General features: G+C 39.4%; 1 protein-coding gene across 5 annotated transcripts; it reads left to right on the top strand.

Annotated features, from left to right (window-relative positions):
* The first annotated feature begins 14,677 nt into the window (after positions 1 to 14,677).
* Positions 14,678 to 20,439, top strand: Tmem100 (transmembrane protein 100). Of its 5 annotated transcripts, none has more exons than XM_074046104.1 (3): positions 14,678 to 14,771; positions 17,463 to 17,576; positions 19,190 to 20,439. In XM_074046104.1, exon 3 carries the CDS (start codon positions 19,255 to 19,257, stop codon positions 19,657 to 19,659), a length of 405 nt encoding a protein of 134 aa, XP_073902205.1. In that variant the 5' UTR covers positions 14,678 to 14,771; positions 17,463 to 17,576; positions 19,190 to 19,254; the 3' UTR covers positions 19,660 to 20,439. The 5 variants fall into 5 exon arrangements, with proteins under 5 accessions (XP_073902205.1, XP_073902207.1, XP_073902206.1 ...); XM_074046106.1 differs by lacking the exon at positions 14,678 to 14,771 and adding an exon at positions 14,785 to 15,179; XM_074046105.1 differs by lacking the exon at positions 14,678 to 14,771 and adding an exon at positions 15,187 to 15,361.
* The last annotated feature ends 2,297 nt before the right edge of the window (positions 20,440 to 22,736 follow it).

Genomic DNA, 22,736 nt, shown 5'->3' with positions numbered 1-22,736 from the left:
CTTGGTTTGTTTGAATCCTGGAAGGGAACAGAGAATAAAGTCACCACTCACCTTCCTTCCAGTAAGGGGACGCCAGTGACATGTATTGTATGACCAAGTCCCTTCTACTCCCCTGACTGTTCAGTGCAAAGGATCCGCGTTCAGCACCAGGATGTTTCAGCCTGAAGTCTAGAATTTCACACAGGCTGTGATCCCAAGATCACAGAACTGCTTGCATATTAAGCAACATAAATACCAGGTCTTTTTTCCTGTCCACCTGGAATTCTCTCTTTAATGGAAGAAGCCTCATGTTTGGGTCAGAAACCTGGCTGCTTTCCTCTGGGAATGCGGACAGACACCCTGGTTGTTTTCTTTCTTCTGGGTGACTGCAGCAGAGTCCACCTGGGAAAGGGGTCGTTAAGATCCCTGCATGTGATGTCTCACTACAGTTCTGTGTCCATGAGCACAAATAATGTTTGTTTGGAAGTTTGGAAACCTTACAATGATGCTCTCTCTTTCCTTCAAACCCCAGTTGATGTATCAACATTTTTGTTTTTTTTGCCATTTCTGCTTCCCTCACTGCTTGAATTTGTTCACTTTCTTCCTATCTGTCTGGCCACCCTTCCCTGTAGACTATTTATTACTCATTACCTATCTGACCATCTTCCTGCTAGATCCCACTCTCCACACAGGGACAGAGGCGGCTACATTAAGATGCTACATGCTGCTTCCTTCCTCACAACCCTTCCATGACTTCTCATTGCATCAAGGGCAATTCTAACTCCTCCTCCTGTGTCCTCAGGCTGGTTCCTGCTTGCATCTCCATCCTCATATTCTCCACCCTTCCCTCAGTCTCGGGCCATTTTGCTTTTCTTTACATCCAAGGTCATGTCTGAGGTGTTTCTTCACCTCAGAAATGTCACCCATGCCATGCTACACTCTTCACACATCCTTATCTTTCAGGTATCTGCTTGAACAGTCCTCCATGGACTCTCTTTCTTTCCTCAGTCTTCCCTTGTTTTTTTTTTCTATCTCAACTTTTTCTCTTTTTTCCCCCTGTATAAAATTTACCACTACTTGTGGTTGCATTTAATAGCTATGCAAATATCTATTGGATGAATTAATGGAATTGTGTATATACAATATGCAGGCAGGATAACATAAACATATATTTCATATATATAGTTATGATCTGGCCGCCGTGATGAATTCTTTTGTTCATTCTATTAGTTTTTATGTTGTTTTCCTCAATTTTCTGGACAACAATCACTGTCAGAGAGATAACTTCATCGTAGCTTTTCCAATAGCTGTACCAATCATTTTCTTTTGAAATTTTATTTTTGAATTATCATACATTAATAATGTAAAGGGATTTAATTGTGATAATTCATATGTGCATACAGTGTACCTTGAACAGGTTCACCCCCTTCATTTTTTTTCCATTCCTCCCTCCTTTTTTAAACAGTGTTTGGCAAATTTCATTATGCTGTTTCCTATGTATATATGTAGTGGACATTCATCCTCCTAAAGCCTTGTATGCTTTCCTTTCTCCCTCTCACCGACCCCCCAGACTGTGCCCCACATGCATTCATGCCCCATCACTACCACCACCACCATCATTTTAGGTCTAGATTCCACAAATGAGTGAGAGCATTCGATATTTTGCTTATCTCATTCAGCATGATGCTCTCCAGTTCTCATGTTAAATCTTTGTAGGTTTTCTATATTGGGGTTCTCAAAGAACTTATGAGGGGTTTGTTAAAAGCAAACTTGGAAATCAGTGGGCTAGAACAGTATAAATAGTGGTATCATAGTCACCCTTGGGTTAGGTGGTTGGTTTGTTCACGACAGGGTCTTGCTATACAACCCAGGCTTGACTCGAACTTGGAATTCTCCTGCCTCAGCCTCTCAATTGATTACAGGCAACCATCGCCATGCCTAGCTTTTCCTTTAAAAAATAATAATTTATTGACTGTTTAGTATGTATCAGTAGCTATTTTCTGCCCCTAAAAGCCCCTAAAAAAGCCCTTATCTCACTACAAATCTTTTGAATTATGTGTCACTACCTCTAACAGATGGGAAAATAAAGATTAGATAACATATTCACAGATACATAGAAAGTAAACATTACAAACAAGATTCAAATCAAGATCTTTAGTCATTTCTTATAATTACAAAGCTACATAAGACCACATATTTGGAGACTTTCAAATACTTTCTTTCACCTTTAGTAATTTGAAGGTCACTAATTGTGTTTTCCAAAAGTGACAAAATAAAACCTCTCATCTTTCAAATGCATGACTTTAACACTCCTCCCCCTAAGAGGTAGAGTCTGTATCCCCATCACTTCTGGCTGTATCAGAAGTGATGTTATGCTGGGTATGGTACATGCTTGTAATCCCAGCTGCTTGGAAGACTGAGACAGGAGAACACAAGTTCAAACTCAGCCCACTACATAGTGAGACCCTGTCTCAAAATAAAATTTTTTAAAAGACTGGAGACGTAGCTCAGTGGTAGAGCTCTTGCCTAACATGTGCAAGACCCTAGGTTCAATCCTTGTAAAACACACACATACACACACTCATACACACACACACACACAGAAGTGACATTCTATGACTTCCAAGACAATCTCATAAAAGATTGTAGTGCTTCCTGTTTCTGTTGGAACTTGCTTTCAGAACCCAGACAGCATGACATGAAGAAGCCCAAGCAGCCCATGAAGAGGGCATTTCTGAGGGGTCCAGAGCTCTGCCTGCAGCCCTGGCTCAGCTACTCACCAGAAAATAGTACCAACTTGCCAGCCATGAAGAAAGTCACCTTAAAAACCCTCCAGCCCAGGCCTCCTGAGCTGGCCCAGCTAACACTGCCCAGAGAGAGAGGCGCTGCCCCCACTCATCCCACCTAAGTAACACTTTCATAACAAATATCTCATGCTCGTAGGTCACAAAGATTTGGGGTGATGTTTATGCAGCAGTAGATAACTAAATTAAAAGACACAACGCTTATACCTGTTGTCCAAAAATATAAATGAAAGAAGGAAAATCCTCCCTACTAGGGGGTACCTTTAGGTTTTGTGGGTGGTTATGTTTTTGTTTTGTTTTGGAAACAGGGTCTCCTTATGTAGCCCAGGCTGGCATCCAACTCCCAATACTCCTGCCTCATCCTCCCAAATGCTGAGATTATAGGTGTGTACCACCACATCTGACTACCTTTAGGTTTTTTCAAACATGTCATGTCTATCAGTATCAAGAAAACATAATTATTAACAATTTTCCCTGTGTAAAATAAATGTGGTGTGTTTTTATCTCCTCTCACTAACCTTTGTCATTTCGTGGATTAGTCTGTATTATTTTGGAATAAAGGCCTGGATGATTATTGCCGTGGTTTTAAACATCTTCTCTTTAAAACTCATAGTTTCACATTTGTAAAATGTTTTAAAAGCATGATTTCATTACTCACTTTTTGTACTTTTGAATTATGCGTTTTCTATTTGAGGTTCTTTATTTGAATTCATGTTGAAAATTTTGTGAACATTGAATGGTAGCATTTAGTTTTTGGTAGAATGGCTTGATTTTTGTTCCTGTCAAAGAAACATGGTTTGTTTTCTTTTAAGCCTCCATTCTTACAAAAAGTTTGAATTTCCCTGTATATTCCAGAGTTTTGCCTGGATATAGCTAGGCACATGCTTCTTTTGTTTCTTTTCAGTGAATTTTTTAAAGCCTCAAACTTAAGTATTTATTTAGATCAAAATTTCTTCTTTTAACCAGTCATGGTGGTTAATGCCTGAAATCTCAGCATTGGAGAAACTGAGACATGAGGATCTTGAGTTCGAGGTCATCCTGGGAGAGATAAGTGAGATCCTGTCTCAAAACAAAAATAACAAATTTCTCTTTTGCTTATGTTCTCTCAGTTCCATTTCCTTCTCTGGAATTCCTACTCTGTATGGACTAATTCTCTTGAGTTAAGACTTCTTACTTTTTATCTTTTTCTCACTATTTTAATAAATTCAAGATTTTTCTTCATTGTGACTATCAATACCTTCTAGAGTCTTATTGAGAAAAAAGACTAAATCTTTTAAAATGTTCACTCTTCACTTCTTATAAATATTTTAATGAAATTTGGTAGAAGATGATTAGAAGTGCAGGAAATGGATGTGAACAGGAAAATATTTGACAATACAGCGCAGGTGTTGTGACCTGAATACTGGGGTGTCACTTTCAACACCCAATATTAACTATTGAGTGTTATCAGTGTTTGGTTTGGGTTTGTAACACATCTTCATGGGGGTAAGGTGTAAGAGGAAAGGTTTTTCAAAAGCAAGGAAAAAAGTTGGAAGCAGATTAAATAAGCACGCATATATTATGGGATGTATCTGCAATGGAACGCTATATAGACATTTCTGATGATCCATTTCTTGATATGGAAGAGCTTTCCAAATCTGGTTAATGATAAAAAACAAGTTTGTAAAAATTGCATACAGCGTATACTTTTAAAGAATGACAATGTTCATATTATGTAAGGAAAACAGAATTAAGGTACAGCAAATGTTGATGGTTCCATTAAAGGTGGAATTAACATGTGATTTTTATTTTCTACTTATTTTTATCCATGCTACCTCACTTTTCACATTCTGATTAGATTTTCACGGTGTCTTCCAAAACAAAATAGAAGGTACCATGATTCCTTAAAGTGGTAATTCATATATCGTGACTTTTGGTCACAGGCTAGGCAGAATTGTGACTTTGCTCTGAACAGTAGAACTTGCTAATTCAATACCCACTTGCTGGCGGTAGAGGGAGCAGAGGAGAGGAGGCAGTGAGGGGAGAAGCTGGGTTGAAAGGTTTCAAAATGCCTAAAGTTATTTTGCTTTCCTTTTTACACATCTATCCAGGACAATTTCTAAAAGATAATAAGCATAATTGCAGTATTATTATCACTTATATTGCAAAATGTTTTGCATTATGTTACCCAGAAAGTCAAAGCATGGATTTTTAGTGGGTAAGTGGAAATAAAAATAATTGCATGGCTAGTTTATGGCTGGCACTGACATACACTTTATATACTGTCTTCTCCTATGTAAAATTTACTTTGATAAGTTGAACCAGATATTGTAAATAGATCAACACAACCTTGATAAGGATGTTTTCTAAAAAAGGAAAACATATGAATTACTAAGGTTAGAAAGGGTTAAAAAGGAAAATTTTAAACATAAGCTCATATGCCTCTTCAAAAAACATAACAAAATACATGTTAAAAAATATTTTCCAGGCTGGGAGCATGGTTCAAGTGATACAATGCCTGCCAAGCAAGCATGAAGCCCTGAGTTCAAACCCCACCAAATAAAATAAAATAATTTACCAAGTAAATATACCTTATTGAATTGTATGGTAAATTGACTTAATTCTGAAATACCTATGTTCAATAATAAGGTAGTGTACCCTTAAAAATTTGTTAAGTAGATCTTACATTAAGTGTTCTGATCACAATAAAATTTAAAAATAAATAAATGTATAAGTAAATAAATCAATCATAGTCTACCCAAACATGGTAATAGATTCTCCCACAGCAAAATATACAAAGAACTTATAATGAACCTTAGTTTATTTCCAGGTATCTCAGAAATATGGAAAAGTCTTGTTTTACTTGATGTTCTTTTCTGATAACTTCATGGTAAGCATGAAAGATAAGAAGGCTGAAGACCCTACACTTAAAAGTAGAAGCGATGGCCATTATCTTCCATTAATATCAGAGAACCACCAGTAAGTGTTGATTCACTTGCTCATTCAGTACCTAACTGGCAAGTCTACAGGCAGTAATTTATACAAATAAATGCTTGATTAAACTCACATTTTAAAAACTACCTGAACATTAATGAAGTAAGGTTTTGATTAAGAAGTCCACAAAGTTGAGAGATACCCCACAACCAACTATGATTTTTTAGTTTATTCAGTGATTCCAGATTTATTATTTTATTTCACCTACAACCTGTTAAAACATATCCTTCTCTTAAAGGTGAAGAAATAAGCAAGCCAGGTGGTTTATGGGATATGGCAAAGTGAGATAGTCTCACAGCAGGCCTCTGTGTCAGGATATACTGACTTCACCATGTTGTTTTTCTAATAACCTAGAAATCTGCAGCATAAATAATAACACTTTGGTCCCACTAGAACCACACAATATGAACAACATTTATAACAATAGAAGCCAAAGAACTTTAGCCCTCCACTTTTAAAAGAGGATTTGACGTTATATTTCATGTCCCTGGTTCCTAGATTAATTCTTTTAGATCTGGTGACTTCCAAATGCCATCTGGTGACTCCAAAAGCAATGAGTGAGATTAAATCTTAGTTGTGGTTTTTACCCTTAAGAACTTTTTTAAAAAGAAATATGACATGAAGGGTAGTTTTCCTCTCTCTCTCTCGTACTTATTTAGCAAAACAAAAATTTGAATATTATATTTTTTACTGATCTGAGTCCTTGAGGAACCAGTGAATTTGTTCAGCAATGTGTAATCCAAGACTCCCAGGGTGCAGCGGGCTACCAAGCCTCACCAGGAGCAATTCAGGTAAATTTGCACACAGAGGCATCCAAGTTGTATGTTCTCCAAAATTCTCAAATAGAAAAACCTTAGAGGTGAATAAGAGGTGCAAATTTTCTCTGTGGCAGTCTGTCACAAATAAATCTAAGAAATTTGCAAAAGAAAACATTTTAAATATCAGAGCTACTTGCATTATGGCTGAAAAAAAATAGAAACACTGAACTCACTACTTTAAAAACAATACTTCTCACCTCAGAAGAAATATCCCCAACCCTGTGCTGAAAGAGATTTTAAGCTGAAGGAGAGAACTGTGTATATATTATAGAAAAGGTTGGAAGATAAAGTTTAGTGTGATACACTAAATACATAATAGAATGATTCCGGTTGGCTTTTTTTAGTTGGTCAGAAGCTGCAAAGAAAACAAGGAGGAGTCATTCAACCTCTCAGGCTTCAGCATTCCCAAATTTAAAAAGAAAGAGCCAGTTCCATGATTTCCGGCTCCACTGGGAACCATAAAAACATATTATGTCTTCGACTTTTCAACTTGTTTGTACAGAATTTTATAATTTATGAGTACAGTTGTAGTCTACATGTTTGGGCATGATGTGGTTAAGGAGAAAGCCCTGAGCAGCTGGGGCTGGGGCAGGAAGAAGGGAGTGACACAGGGAGTATCAAGTCCACATCTGCAAGCGGGGGTCCTTTTTAGCTGAATTCAATCTGAAAGAAATTCTGCTATAAGGAAGGAGTGAGATCTATAAATCAGCCCACCACAGTGCAGGGATAACAGGCAACAGTGATGGAATGCCCAGTGTGCAAAAGGAAGTCATAAAACAGGCAAACAGAGTGAGAGGAGAGAGGGAGAGAGGGAGAAGCTCTTCTCAAAAGCAATAAATAATGGGACAGGCTGTTCCATGGAGCACACTAAGGGAACCAACGTCCTTCACAGTGAGTGGATGAGACTCTTTCAACTCTGTGAATGCTGCACTTACAAGTGCAAACTCTGCTCATTTTCCATCACTAAGACAAGGGTTCAGGCAGCTAGGAAGTAGCCAACCATCCCAGGACAGAGCAAAAGGAACCAGAGCAAAATAGGATGCAAAGAATGAGGTGGCAATAGTGGAACCACTCTATGGAAACCGGGAAAGAGGGACAGGAAATGAGAATTATAGAGCATCAACAATATTGTAAAACATAACATCTGTGAAAGCAGAGAATATAAGGATGTGTAGTGAAAGCTATTGAAAAATGGGGAGTGGGAGGTAAAGGGGTAAGAGAGTAATGGAAGGGGTTGAATGGATCAAAGGAAAGTACTGACAGTGAGCATACACTGAGACACCCCTTTAAACATCAACTTAAATTTCAATAGCAAAAAATAGAACTGTAAAATAGGCACAGTGCATGTGTGGGGGGGGGGGTACTTGTGGGAGGGAAGAGGGTGAAGGAAGGAGATTCAGGTGAGAGAATATGGTTGATGGACTTCATATACCTATTTCAAATAGAGCAAAGAAACCTCTTACAATTGCTTTAAGTAGGGTAGGGAGCGATTGCAGGGGGAGTGACCATGGGGACAATCTAACTAATGTACAATATAAGCCTATTTAAGAATTGTCACTATGAATCCTTCCTGTACTATGAATTTATCTTAATAAAAATTTTTATAAAAGAAAAAAGGATGAGGTGAACAGCCCTTCAAAGACACAGAAAGTCAGACAGGTCTAGAGCAGAGACGCTCCTGCTGCCTGACTGAGTCTTTCTCAGGAGGCATACCTGCCTCATCTGGGGTGACAGTGTTTGTATTGTACCCTGTAGCACTGTGCTTGGAGTTGTGTAATCACTATGTCAGTCTCATTCTGTTTTGAGGTTCAATTTTATTCAATAAGGTTTCTGGTGCTTATAATGTCCTACAATAAAGAAGCCCCCAGGTATTGTCATGGAGGATTATGTTGTTTGGTTGGACGTTGACTTTCAGTATTATTCAGACTATGTCCAGAGAATGCAAACATGAAGGCAGCATCCTACAGATGTGTTGCCTTAGCCAGGTTCCTTCCTGCATTTCATGTTTTCACTCATTCTATCCATATAACAACCTAAAGAAGCAAGGCTGGTGTTACTATCCCCCTTTTGTAAATGAGGGAAACTGGGACACAGAGACAGGCCATGGTCACATTTTAAGTCAACTAAGATTTGCTAGAGTTTCTGACAGCTAGTAGTATATCAATAGAGTTTTGCTCAAATGTGTATTATTAATTTATGAGTCAAGTGGTATCTTGGAAACAGGAGAAAGACATTTTATATACCTCCTACCCTTGAGAAGTTCTCGGTTTCTTAGATAAGAGGAAATAAACAAATAGATACTTTCTACCTTGTTTAATGACAGCTATGATATATGTGAGCACAGAGCATGGTTCTTAACCTAGGATGATTTTGCCACTGAGAGCTATTTAGCAATATCTGAAGACATTTCCATTTGTGACAACTGAAGGTTTGGTTACTACTAACATCTAGTGAGTAGAGTCCAGGGATACTCCTCAGTACCTGTAAGAACAGTCCACCTTCGCATAATAAAAGAACTTTCCAGTACAGAACGTCATCAGTGCCCAGATTCAGAAATGGTTTCCTAGAGCATTTTGGGAACATCAGAAAAGGGAACTCAGAGGTGCTTAGACTGAAGATAGAGGGGTACCTTTCAGAGAGGAGTTCTAGAAGCAGGCCATGTTTAAGATAGCAATAGAGAAAAGAGTAGACGGCATCCTGAGTGTCTAAGAATAAGACCCAGCAGGGCACAAGGAACATGAAATAGTGGATTGTTTGAGATTTGTAATTTGACCCAAGCTGGAACTGAGGCTAGAGAGGAGGCAAAGGCCAGCTCATGGGGGACCTTTTGTATCTTGCTGAGATTCTAGACCTTTGATGAAGGAGAATCATTGTGAGTTTGCACCAGAGGTAGAGGTGTGGTTAGTTTTGCTATATTAGTGTGGAAGAGAAGACCTCCAAGTCCATCTGAGATATGAATAAAAAATATAGATCCTGACTTTCCAACACACACACACACACACACACACACACACACACACACACATCCTGAGGTGATAATATAGTAATGCAGTAGGATGGGAGGGTAGGGCCCAGAAACCTGTATTTTTTTAATAAGTACTCTACAATTCTAATGCAAGTAGTTCATCCTTTCCTCTGTTATAATCTGATATGCTAGAATCTGAACTGGATACTTATGAAGGGATCCATGCCTGAGAGTTGGGGGAGAGTCACACTGAAGCACTCTAGCTCCTTTTTGGATTCTGTGGTCTGAGAAGGGAGATGCCCTAAGGAAATACCACTCCCATGACCAGAGCACACCCTCTTGGCAGCCTCTGAGAAGCTCAATTGCTTCTACAAAGCCTGTCAAGCAACTCTGTCCAAAAGCCTTGTTGGTACAGCAAGACCTGCTTCCTGTTCCCAGAGAGCTTCACCCTTGGGCTTTCCTATCCCTCTTCTCTAAAGTTGGCTTCTCCTGTGTCCTGTCACATAAAACTGTGAACTGAGGTCTCTGACTTACGTCATGTCAGACACAGTAGGGTGAGGCTCCACACATGTGCATTTTGGCTCCTGTGGCTTAACTTTCAAATTGAGTTTGCAGTTTGTTGTGTGATGGGACAGCCTGTGCTCCTTACTGCATTGATTTTAGGTCCGCAAGACTGGAAATCAGTGTGCAAACACTATAAACCTGGAATTCCTGATAGTAAGTGAAGAAAATCTTTACACTGTAGTCAGTCCCTGAGCCAGCCGCCTGTGACTCTTCACATGGAAATAGATGACTATTCACAGTACAAGGTCAATGGCTTTGCTGACAGATGTTGCACCAGGGAATTTTTTTTAAAGGAGGCTTCCTACTGCTATCCTCGCTTAAGTAGCAGTGTTAGCTATTTCCCCAAGTTGTCTTGTCTTAGTTTTCTAATATTCTGATCCCACATAGACTTCATAAAAATAGAATTCAAAGGAAGAATAGTAAAAGATTTACAGACCGAACTCTAAATTCTAACAGAGTGACTGTAAGAAATTGGGTGACTCGCTTCACTGCTGAAGAGAGAAAAAGATTCAAACCCAAATTCTTGACTTTCAGTTCCTGGCTATTTTCACTGCACAAGAGTAGAGCATCCAAAATGTTAATTTTACTGTGGAAGTGATCCAAAATCTTATGCTGTGACCCTAGGGAAAAAATGATCAAGTCCTATCAGTACTGTAAACAAAGTTTTCCAAACTAAGTTGAACTTACAAAACAAATAGCAAGGAATAAATCAGAGGACAGAGGTGCCCTGGAGGCTACTGAGTTCACCAAATTTGAAGTCCTCCAAAATTATCAATAACAGACTTACTGACTGGGTTCAAGTAGTCAATTAGAGTTCAAAGTCATCTCAGTGCCCTCCCTGTGCCCCTATGGAAGAAACATCATGTTCTCCTTCTGGGGCCATGACCTCTCTTAGGATCATTGGTCATACCAAGTTCTATGCTGCTTTTACAAAGATAGTAATGCCTTTTTCCTGTATAGTTTATTTAAGTAAACAAGAAGGAGACAGCACTTCGTTGTCCTTTTGCGAAACAAGATTTTAAAATTTTTATCTAAAGAAAGAAAGCAAAAGATCTGTTCTCTGCCTTGTTCCATAAGATAAGTTCGTAAGATAAACAGTTCTATTTTGAACTCCCTTCAGCTGGGCAAATTGTTCTGTTTTCCACTACCCACCCACATCGTGGACATCAAAGACTTTTTAAGTGGATCAAAATGCATTCGGAAGGCTTCTTGAGCTGGTCCTGTACTCACTCAATGTACCCCTGCTGAGAATCTGTGGGAAGATAATTGCATGTTTTTTCTGGCAAAATGATGATTGAAAAACCCGAGTTTATTGTGGGGCTACCTCCTTGTGAGGTACAGGAAGTATGCCCATTATCCGAGCACAGAAACAATATTCCACAATGGTTAGAGGGATAATTTTTGGGTTAATCAGGTTTTGGTTTAGTCTTTGAACCAAAATTTTCCAATATTTATTTCAGGACAAATCCTTTACCTCCTTCATTTATGTAATGAGACTATTTCCAGCACCTATCTCTTGGATTATTTGTATTAAATGAAATCATAAATCTATAAAAGCTGCATAGCACAAAGTCAGTACTCAATAAATATTTATGTGTCTTACTTGGTGCAGCCTGTGACTTTGTCTACATAGTATCTTAGCATCCAAATAATATTGAACAAATACAAATAACATAATTATAATGGGATTATAATTCTAGCTATATATATTACATAACATGCTATAATATGTTATAATTATATAATTAAAATTATAAGGAATAATTCATGTACTTAGCACTAATAGGGGGTTATTTGAAATAATTTTCTTGAATAATTATTTGAGTTTTCAATGTGAAGTCATTCTTTTGCTTATTTATTAAAGACAAATATTATCCTTAAGGAATTTATGGGAGAGTAGCCAGTCAACAGGATTATAGTAAACCCCAATATGAAGGTTTATTTTCATTGCATAAGACTCAAAACATTACATTTCTAAAGAAAACCATAGTAGACTTGAATTGCTTTTGTTATTGTTAAATATTAGCATATTATATACATGTGTGTGTAAATTATGAAGTCATTCAAAATTTTAGTAGAAAATTCATCTGAGTATGTAATGACATTATTAGACAACTCAGATCATAAATTAGTAGTCAGCTAGTAAAGACAACTTTCACTAGCATTTGCCTCTGTGCTAGAGAAGTAAATAGCTAGTTTCCCTCACATGAAATTAATTGCCAAGTTTTGCTGATTCTACCCTAGTAATAACTTTCCCAGTCCACGTTTCCCAGTATTAGGTTCCCAGTGCCTTTCATCTAATTAGTGTCCCATCCCCCTTTCTCCTTCCCTGTATTGACTTTCTGAGAGCTTTCCACCACTCTAATGCCAGGCCACTGTTTATGATGCACAGAACTGAGTATGAGATCCTATTCAAAACCACATTGCTCTCAACATGAAGTCCAAACCCATCCTCAAGGCACTAATCTGACCATAAAACCATTCCAGTCTTATTTTGACTGCTCTCTGCCCACCCTGGATTCTCTAAAATTCAGCTGAGCAGGCTCTTTAACACTCTCTGCCGAAGACCTGAACCTTGCAAAGCTCCATTTGTATGTAGGCTGCTCCTTCCATCTAGAATAATCACATTCTCTCCCTCTTTCCTTGTAATGTCAAATGCCATCCGCTCCCCCCTACTCCCACCACACACACACACACACACACACGCACATCTAGACCATAACTGATTGCTTCTCTGCATCCCCTCTTAGAAGTTTGTTATTCTGTCTAGTAAGAAGGTTGCTGCATTGGTGTCCCTGTGCCTCTATCCTGGGCTGCAAGTTCTGAGAGCAGAGACATTGCTCTTAACACTATTTTGTATCTGCTCATCTACAGCATTTATCAAATTCCCAAAATACTCCTGAAGGCAGAAGGCTCAGGGGATCCCTGAAATGCCCCTAGTGTTGTGGCATCTTCTATAGGATCTGTGAGTGCCCATCTATATCTGTCTTAGCCTTAAACAAACCCACATGTGCATTACACTGCTGTTTTCCAGTGCTTAGAAGAATACAAGACACAGTGCATGGTTCAATCACTACACTTCTTTTCAGAGAACTAGGGGTGCTCTTGAGCAGGAAGTACTCCCTTTCAGAATACTTTTCAAAAACCAAACCCAGTGACAGTATGTCACCCTGTGCACAAGAAAATGAGATTGAATCTAAATTAAGAATATGCACACAGAATGGGGCTCTGAAATTAAACTTGGAAACAGTGGATCATCTAAAAGAGCTGTGTTATCCTTTCTACACCCACATGGAGCTCACGGAGTTCCAGTATTTGGTAATTGACTAGCAAATAGTAAAATACATTTTTATTTAAGGCATATTTGTTGTTCCTCTTGTTACTATCCGATCTTTTTAATGTCCTAGCCCTCAAAGAAAAGTACTTTGAGAGGGGAAAAAAGTGGTGGTGGGAGGAATAATAATAATATGACCTGTTATCCAAAAGGAACACAAAAGCACAGATCACTTCCCAAAATGTCCAAGATTTCAGAACATAACTTCAAACTTGCCCTTAAAAGAAGCAATAGAAAGGGGGAAAACTGGCCAGCTTTCCAAATCTTGCTGAATCCAACTGGGCTGGGTGACCACTGAGATCAAAGGCGTGCAGTGATTGGACAAAGGGCCGGGAGGAACTGGCATCTTCCAGGCTGCTGGAAATTTGCCAGCTCAATTGCACCAAGCAAAAGCAAACTGCATTGTAATAAGTTGCATATAGAGATACTTGTCACAAAATGCAAAGCTTATGTGTTCCCAAAGGAAAAACTCCAGGTCTTCAACAGAATACAAAATTCGAAATGTCCCCTTTTCCAACCTAGAGTCTGAACCTTTGGCTTCTACTGAGGGGGAATGTATATATGATCTCTTTGTCCCGGTGTCCCCCATCCTTCTTGATCCTCTTCACTTTGAATTTATGCCCTCTGCCCCCCTGCCGCCCCTTAAATTTGGGAGGATTCTCTCTATAAGTTCCGAGCTCTGTTATTTGTGATGCTTTTGGGCGCCTCAGTTCTCCAGAGAAGTGACTTCCCAGTATTCTGTCATTCTATCCTGGGATGAAGGCACTGGTAAGACCATTTCCCTGGCTTTGGGAACAGGATCCACACTACAGCTATTTTTACCACTAATTCTTATCTTTCTCTATATTCCTCTTACCACTTGCAAGTTACAGTGAAAGAGATTCACGTGTGGTTCCACTCCCCATTCCCAAACACTTCCCCAAACCCACCCTATCCCAGTAGTGCAGAATTGGTATAAGATTACAGATGAAACTTTTTTCTGTAGGTCCACATGATTACAGAGAGAGGGTATCAGAATTGGGGGTTTGAATAGGGAAAACTTTAAAAATGAATGTCTAAATAAGGATACAAAAAGGGGAAAGCAAAGGAGGATGTTCTTTTCTAACTTAGTGCTTTTTACAAAATGGATTATGTTCGCATAAAGGAACCATAGAGTAAAACACAACAGCATTGAAGGATTTTTCTTTTACCAAATTGTCTCCGGTCCCTTAATGGTGTTTCAGCCTTGCTGAGTACTTTGTTTACGGTCCCTAGTGCGGCAATTTGCATCCTCCTCTCCGGGTTGCCGTTGGCTGGGGCTGGCAGCTGTCTCAGTCCGATTCTGGCTGAGAAAGGTAAGGATTTTTCCTTGCTCTTTGAAAATTCTGGGGAAGATATAGTGGATGTTTATGGGGAGAATGGAGGGGCGTACTGATATAATTCGTGCATTGGAGGCTTTCAGGAAAGTTCTGTAAACTTAAAGGACTCTCTTAAAGCCATGTGTTTTAAAAAGAGCCAGGGAGATTTTCTCTCCCTTGTGAAAGAAGAGGGCTTGCAGAAAGAAGGCTGGTTGCCTTGTGGATGAAATTTTTGCTTGTGGGGGCAGGTGTTCCTGAAGGGATTTTCCCAGGGGTGTTAAATATCATGGAGGCACGAATGGACATTCAAAGGCATCACACATGGGACACTAAGAATTCTCTTTGAATTTCAACTCCAAGCAGTAATAAAGTTAGTAAAAGCTGCATGTGTCCGCGGTTACAGTGGTAGGTATCTATTTTCCTGATATCTTTTTCCAGTTAATCCGAAAGCTTTCTACTTCTTTGGAGTTACCAGTGCTTGAGTCTGGAGATGTGTATCATCTGCCCATCTAGGCAAGATGCACAAATGCTGTGTGGGAGAATTGGGATGGATGAGACACCTGGAGTCTGAGAAGGCTAAAGCTCTGGTATTGCAAGTAACCCTGAACCTGTCTGCACTCCCAGGGCACAGCTCTACTCACTGTCCTTCGGGGTGGACCCAACCCAAGGCTCACCATTATAAAGGGTGCATCCGATCCCTCTAGAAGTTCATTTGGCTTTCATAACAGGATAAGGTGATGCTTAGAGCCTCCTTGGGGTTATTGAACTATATATATATTTTTTGTGGAGAAAATGATCTGTGCTAGGAAGTAGGGAGAAATTGCTCCCAAAGGGGGCTGTTTCAATACTACCTGATGAATCTCCAGTTGCTGCAACCTGCCCAACCCCTCCTCCACCCCCACTGTCATCATCTTCCCAAGGCACCTTGGCAAGTTCTGAAATGCCCTGGTTCTAAGTGTCTCTGATCTTCAACAACCAGGGACAGCACTCAGCACTCCTTGTTCATGATGGCTCTGTTTCTGTAGGTTCCACATTTTAAAACTGTGAGGATGGTAGCAGTTGAGGCCTCCAAGTGACCTCCAGGTACCTGCCATCCTCGGTGTGCTTGGTTCCTCCAACTCAGCCAGGTCTCCAGGACTTTTCAGCTTTATCTTTTGAAATGAAGAAGCCCTCTCTCTGGCTTCCATCCTAGAAAAAAGAACTGGTCCCTCTCTCTTATTACATGGGGCTAGAAAGAATAGGGTGGCATGTTTGGGAAGATCCAAGCCCTAAGCCAGTGGCTAGAGAACCCTGCTGATCCCACAGAAAGAAGGAAAATAAAACTCTTCCAAGAGTTAATGAGGATGTGAGATTCTCTGTATTAGTTACAAGGAGTTAGTAATACTTGCACATATTTTTTTTAAAAATGAAGGATGGATAACTTTTAGCCACAGATGTATAGGGACAAGCTTATAATAGTCTCGCAGTATTATCTCCATTTTCCCTCAAGAGATGATCTGGTCTCTTATGTAGTTCAAGTATTTTAGAATTTCAAAAAGTTTGTCTGTATGAAAGCATAAACCTACCAGGCCATTGATGGTTTTGGGAAATAGACTTTTAAGTTTAACATTTGAGAGTATGACACGTCAAGTCATACTTGTTTCAAATATTTAAAATATTTTACTCCTTAAAATTGACCAATGAACAGCAGCCTTGGCATAGGTGGGCAGCTTGTTACAGACCCACTGGATCAGAATTACATTTAACAAGCTTCCTGGATGATAGATAGATCTTTTAATAAATGGAATCCAAACCAAGGGTTTTTTTTTTTTCTCTTGTGTGACATTTGTCAGATTATTTCACATCTCTGAGTCTCCATTACCTTATTTATAAACTAAGAAGAATTAACATTAATATGTGACATTCCTTAATGTTGTGCTATGCCCATAGTAGGTGCTCTGTAAACAGGCAGTGATACTGATAATTCCAGCATTGCCAAACTCACTTGCTTCCTAGCACAAGAAGTAAGCAATCCTGTTTAAATCACTACTGGTTTTCCCCCTTACCCACAGTTTTTCCCACCCTCCTTCCTGAATGAATTAGCATTCAGCGGAGGAGTGTGGGGTGGTGGGGAGTATGGAGAGGATGTGTGGAGGGTGAAGTTTCAGATGACCATCACACATGTAAGTAAAACATACTGGAGGACCTAAGAACATGAATTTTTGCTGCTTTAGAATTCAGCTGCCTAATGACTCCACAGCTGTTCAGCCCCTCTAGAGTGTCTGTCCCCTCAGCTGGGTCTGCAAAGCCGATTCTGGGATTTTCTTATGAAAATGCCTGATGGGCGGGAAAGAGATTTGGAGGTTGGTTGGGGAAAAAATGAGTAATTCAAAGCAGACTGCTTAGTAAATGCTGCAAGAGAAATAGAAGTAAACGCTGGCTCCTGTCTCTGGGAATTCTGTAGAAATGATCCTGACTTATCAAGTCACTGAGCAGACTTGAGAAAAGCCAAAACTTGGAATCTGCTAGCAAGGAAAAGAAAGAAGAAAAAAAAAGTGATAGGGAGGGGCAAAGTGAAGGGGGAGGGAATAAAAAGAGAGAGGGAGGGAAAGACAAGCGTCTTTTAGGAGCAGAAGTAGCCTGAAAGAAGAGCTTCGGGACTCAAAACCAAACTGCATCAAATATTTTTATAACTTTTCTTTTCCCTAGAGGAGATCCTTGATCTGTCATTTCATTGACAGCCATCAGTGAAGGTATTTTCCCCAGAAGGTGAATGAAGACACTCAACCTTGGCTGATTCCTCTCTCCCAAGTCGTTTCCATGGTAATGGATACACACATACTCTCTCTCTCTCTCTCTCTCTCTCTCTTTCTCTGTGTGTGTGTGTGTCTGTCTGTCTTTCTCTCTTTGAGGTTTGGGGACAGGATGTTGTTTATTAGGTTAGCACAATCTCAGTTTGAGAAGAATACTTTTAATTTTTTTTTTCAGATAAAATGTCAAATATCCTTTAAATGGGTAGGCCAGTGTTTATTTAGGGTGACATTAAACAGCAGCAATTAATTTGTTTGATGATTAAAACTTACATGCAATTAGTCAGCTCCAATAGTTAGTGTCGTTGCTCACTAACTATTCTGACCTTCCTGGGCTGGGAAGAATGAATGGTGAAGTTTGACTTGGGTTGCATTTCTTTTCAATTGATGCTTAATATATCCAAAGGATTAACCTCATAAAAATGATCTCAAGTGTCTTCCTGTAAATTCTTTCAGTCATGGCGACTGTTCTGCCTCTAGAGGACACGAGACAGTGACTTAACTGTCTTGAACAGCACACAGGACTTTCCACTGACTTCTCATAAAAGCATTTCAGCCACAGCTTTTGATCAGGGTATTGAGATTTGTCCTAAAATGTTCAGGTTCAAAATATTTAGAAAGGGACAAGTTTTGTACACAAGGATATGGTCGGGGGGGAAGGCAAATGCATCTGTCAAATTTTATTGAATATCTAGCATGCTTATTTTTTTTTGTCTTTTCTTTTTTGGTGCTGGGATCGAACCCAGGGCCTCATGCATGCTAGGCAAGAGCTGTATCACCAAGCTGCATCCCAGCCCTAGCATGCTTATTTAATTATGTCATACATAATATACATGATATCAAAATTTCTTGTTGATTTTAATAGAAAATTTTCAAGCTGACAGCCAATTACTCTAATAGTCAATTTAGTCTTTAACTTAAGAAAGCATAAAATTATTTCACACGAATTGCTGCTTTTTTTCCTTAGTTTTTTTTTTTTTTTCAAATGGATAAGGGGCTATTGCCACACCTCTCATCACAAACTGTAACCTCATGGTCACTGAACTTTTTGCTGACCTGCCCATCTACCATGGGGGGAATAAAAAGGTCCTGGAACCCATAGTTCCACAGTAAAGCTTCATCGGCAGACAGTTGATGGAGAAGAACACCATTTGCATGCTGGTCCTGACATCGATTTCCTGAGCAGTACATGGGTGATAGCTTGGAAAGAATGCTTGTTATGCCTGGCAAACAAGCCAGTTGAAGCTGAAGTTGCTAGGAGTTGTGGAACTCACTGTTTACAGCATATTCTCCTCTTGAATTAGGCCATCTTTGGATTAGGATTTGGGCTTTCTGTGTTTAGAGAAAAGGAAAGCAATAGGCAAAGCAGAAAAGCTTACAAAAAACATTTGTAGACCGCCAAGGAATATTAAACACTGTGAAGTGCTTCCTGCTTTTTCTGCCTTCCCTTTCTTTATGTTTATCTGCTTTTTGCCCAATGCCAAGAGAATGGAACCAATCCTAAAAAATCAAAAGTTGATTTCCACATGTTCTCAAGTCTCATGGGAAGGGGGTAGGCAGCTCTCTGTTTCCATTTGCAGGGCTTATTCTGGTGCCTCTGGCTGATGTCTCCTGTCTTCTCCACAGCTTCCACTCTGGTGAGGCTCTCCAGATCTAGTCTGCAAAGTCAGCTAGGAAGCACCACTGTAAAAATGACTGAAGAGCTTGTAAAGGAGATGCCAGGAGCCCCCAAATCATCCATGCCTGGGACAATGGAGAAAAACCCCAAGAGTGAAGTCATAGTCACCACGGTCCCCCTGGTCAGTGAGGTCCAGCTGATGGCTGCCACAGGGGGTACAGAGCTTTCCTGCTACCGCTGCATCATCCCATTTGCTGTGGTGGTCTTCATCGCTGGGATCGTGGTCACTGCAGTGGCTTACAGCTTCAATTCCCATGGCTCCATTATCTCTATCTTTGGCCTGGTCCTTCTGTCATCTGCACTTTTTTTATTAGCCTCCAGTGCCTTGTGTTGGAAGGTGAGACAGAGGAGCAAGAAAGCCAAGAGACGGGAGAGTCAGACAGTTCTCGTGGCAAATCAGAGAAGCTTGTTTGCTTAAGACTGAAACGAGACCAAATGGGATATGTTGCCTGAAGAACCTGTTCTAACTTGGTCAGCCAATTCATCCAGAACCAATGTGGGAGGGAATGGGCTTGGCTTGGAGAAGACTAGAAAAATGGGAGTAGGTTGAAGGTGGGGGGGTCAAAGGGGTCCTCCTTTGTGACAAATGACCTTTTTAAATATTTTCTTTGTGAATGTCTTCTATAATGACAAACTTAATCCTAAGTGCTAATTCAAAGACAGAGCTTTCACTTTAAGTTAATCATTGCAGGGTGTGTGGGGGTGCCCAGTCTTAGACGTTTGGTTCACCTTGGGCAGTAGCCAAGAAATGAGAAAATAGTAAGATAGTGACATTGAGCCCCCTCCCCCAAATAAACCACATTGTTTGAGAAGTTGTTATAAAAACATTCTGCGGAAGGTCTGCATTGCCTTGGAATTTGCATATGTCTAGAAAATTCTGTGGTAGTTTTTACCTTTTTTTTTTCAGTAAGTTGTTTCTCTGGCATCCATTTTTATTTTTCACTTTCAGTAACTCATCACTGGTGGTACTTTATCTTGAAAAATAAACTAACTTTAAAAAATATTTTTAACATTGGACAGTTTTAGGGGATTGTAATGAAGTATCAGAAGTAAAAATAAAAGCTGCAGGTAATAGATGATGGGGGTTAAATTAATATTAAAATAATCCAATATAGCACTTTTGATGGTTTTTATATAAAAATTTAATGTACATTTCACTCGAAATAATAAATACTTATTGCTGCTGAATCTTCTTAAATGGTTGTTTCTGTTGAAGTTATTTTTACTTCAGTCCCAGATTTTTCATCTTCCCCTCTCTCATTTGCCAGGTATTGATTGTATTTCTCTCAAAGGGACATGTTGCATCTTAACTTTACTGGAGGATTTTTATTTTCATATTTTACTTCTAAAGAATACTATTACTTATGTTAATTCTATTCTAAAGGATTCCTATACCATTATAATTAGAAAAACAATGCTTAATTTTCTATTAAGTGTACATTCCCTTTTTGTTTCATTAGTTCTTAGTTATTTAATTAACGCATCTTTCTGGGACCATCTATACGCCAGACTGCTTGCTCAGTTAGATGTGATGCTATGCAAATTAAGGTCACTGGAAACATCTGAGTGATCTTGGAGGTTAGATGGTAGCAGGTGCAGATCAATGTCCTTCCCCACCAGCTGCAAGTGAGTGGAACTGTGCTCATTTCAGTGTCAATGAGGCTGTGATTTGATGCACCCCTTTTCTGCAGAAAGAGGCAAATTCTTTGTGAGAAAATTTCTCAGGCAAGATTCAGGGTTCTCCAGTTTGCTCCAAACAGATATGTAGGCTTTCACTCTCACTCTTACTCCCAGAGTTCCTTCTGAGTTAGCAGTCTACACTTGTCACCGTACTATATCAGCTCTGCTTTTTCTCCATTGTGACAATGGTGTCATCCTTTCCTCCATCTCGGTCTACCCAAATCCTGCTTCTTTTCAGCACTCCAGCTCCAATGCCACCTCCTCTTGGAAGCCTTCCCTTGTGTATGAAAGTAAGTGCTCTTCTGTCAGTCATTATTCATTCTCTAATGGCACTCATCCATTCCTTCATGTCGGTGGTATAAATTTTTTACCCCCTTCCAATGCTCCTTAGAAGTGTGTGGTGTATGCTTTAACTCTAGTATGATACCTAATATAATGTCTTGCACAAGTAAGAAACTCAACAAGTAACTAATTGGCATGCTGAGTGAATGCAAGGATGAAAAATCAGACAGTGAGGTGTTTTAACCAGAATTATAGTCCATTCTTATTTCTTAAAAGAAAATAGTTTTCTTCTCAACTTTCTCTAAAATAGGTCATTCTATTGCCCCTTCTCCTGTGCACCACGTCTAGGTGAGTATGAACCACCTTTGTATTTCTTTAATCTATTCAAGCTCTTACAAATGCTGGGAAAGCAAATTTGTGAATTATATCCAGCCACCAGGGGGCCTCATGCTGCTACCTGAGTCCCCAAAGAAATCCTATGGAAAGATTTAAATTATAATGTCTAAAATAGTATTATTTCTGGAGACAGCAATATCTCTCCTAGCTGTGAAGAGTTTGAGGAGATCCTCCAACTGGCCACCTCTACACACTTCCCTGTATCACATCCCAATGGCTCTTGCTGGGGTTCTTGTAGTACAAAAAGGACTTGTTCTGTTAGGGGAATCTCCATTCATATTAAAAGGTGTGCACCCCTGCAAAGTTGCAAGGCATAGAGACAGTCCTACACATTGGGAATTGCAACTCCCATGAGGAAAATAAACCAGATTAGAGTTATAATCGCAGTTACCATAATTATCTCATGTCTTTATTCAGTTTAAGTCTACTTTACAAATGGATCTTTTACACACAGACAAGTAGGTGTTAAATATGTACATTACATTATACAAGGATAATGTAAAGGTCATCTGGCCCCATCCAGGTCAGGGTTCCCCTTAGTTCCCCCACACATCCCACCATGCACAGGAACAATTTTTAACCTTATCCTGCACAACAGGTTTATGCCAAGTGAGAACCACAGCTGTCTGGAAACTCCTGCTCTTCCCACCTTGCTGTCTTGATGGCTCTAGGAAATCTTGTCTGGAGAATGTGCCCAAGGAGGGATATCCTGGTATCTTAGGAAGTATTATGGTTTTGAACTTGGAAGATCTGGTTATGAATACTAACTCCCTTGTTAAATTAGCCAGATGATCTTGACAAATTAGGCTTCATCTTTAAAATAGGGTTAGTTAAAAGAAATGATTTTAACTTTGTAAATTATAAAGTACTACAAAGTCACAACACTGCTATTTATAATAGTATTTGATATTGACTTCAGCTTCTTTCTCCAGTTAATTCCCCCTACGTGTAGTTAAGTATCAGATCTCTGTTTTGACTAAATTGCTTTAATATTTCACCTTGACATTATCTACGGCCTTTTGAGGACCAAAGTAATCTGGGGAAAGCACCTGCTCTAAAAATGAATAATAACTTACACTTCTTAATATTGTCATAATTTTTAGTCATCATAAAGGCATATTTAATCAGTAAATTCAA

This window comes from Castor canadensis, chromosome 11 (genome assembly GCF_047511655.1).
Source record: "Castor canadensis chromosome 11, mCasCan1.hap1v2, whole genome shotgun sequence".
NCBI classification, from domain to species: Eukaryota; Metazoa; Chordata; class Mammalia; order Rodentia; family Castoridae; genus Castor; species Castor canadensis.
Note: the sequence above shows the minus strand (reverse complement) of the source record. Positions and strands in the feature narration are given on the sequence as shown.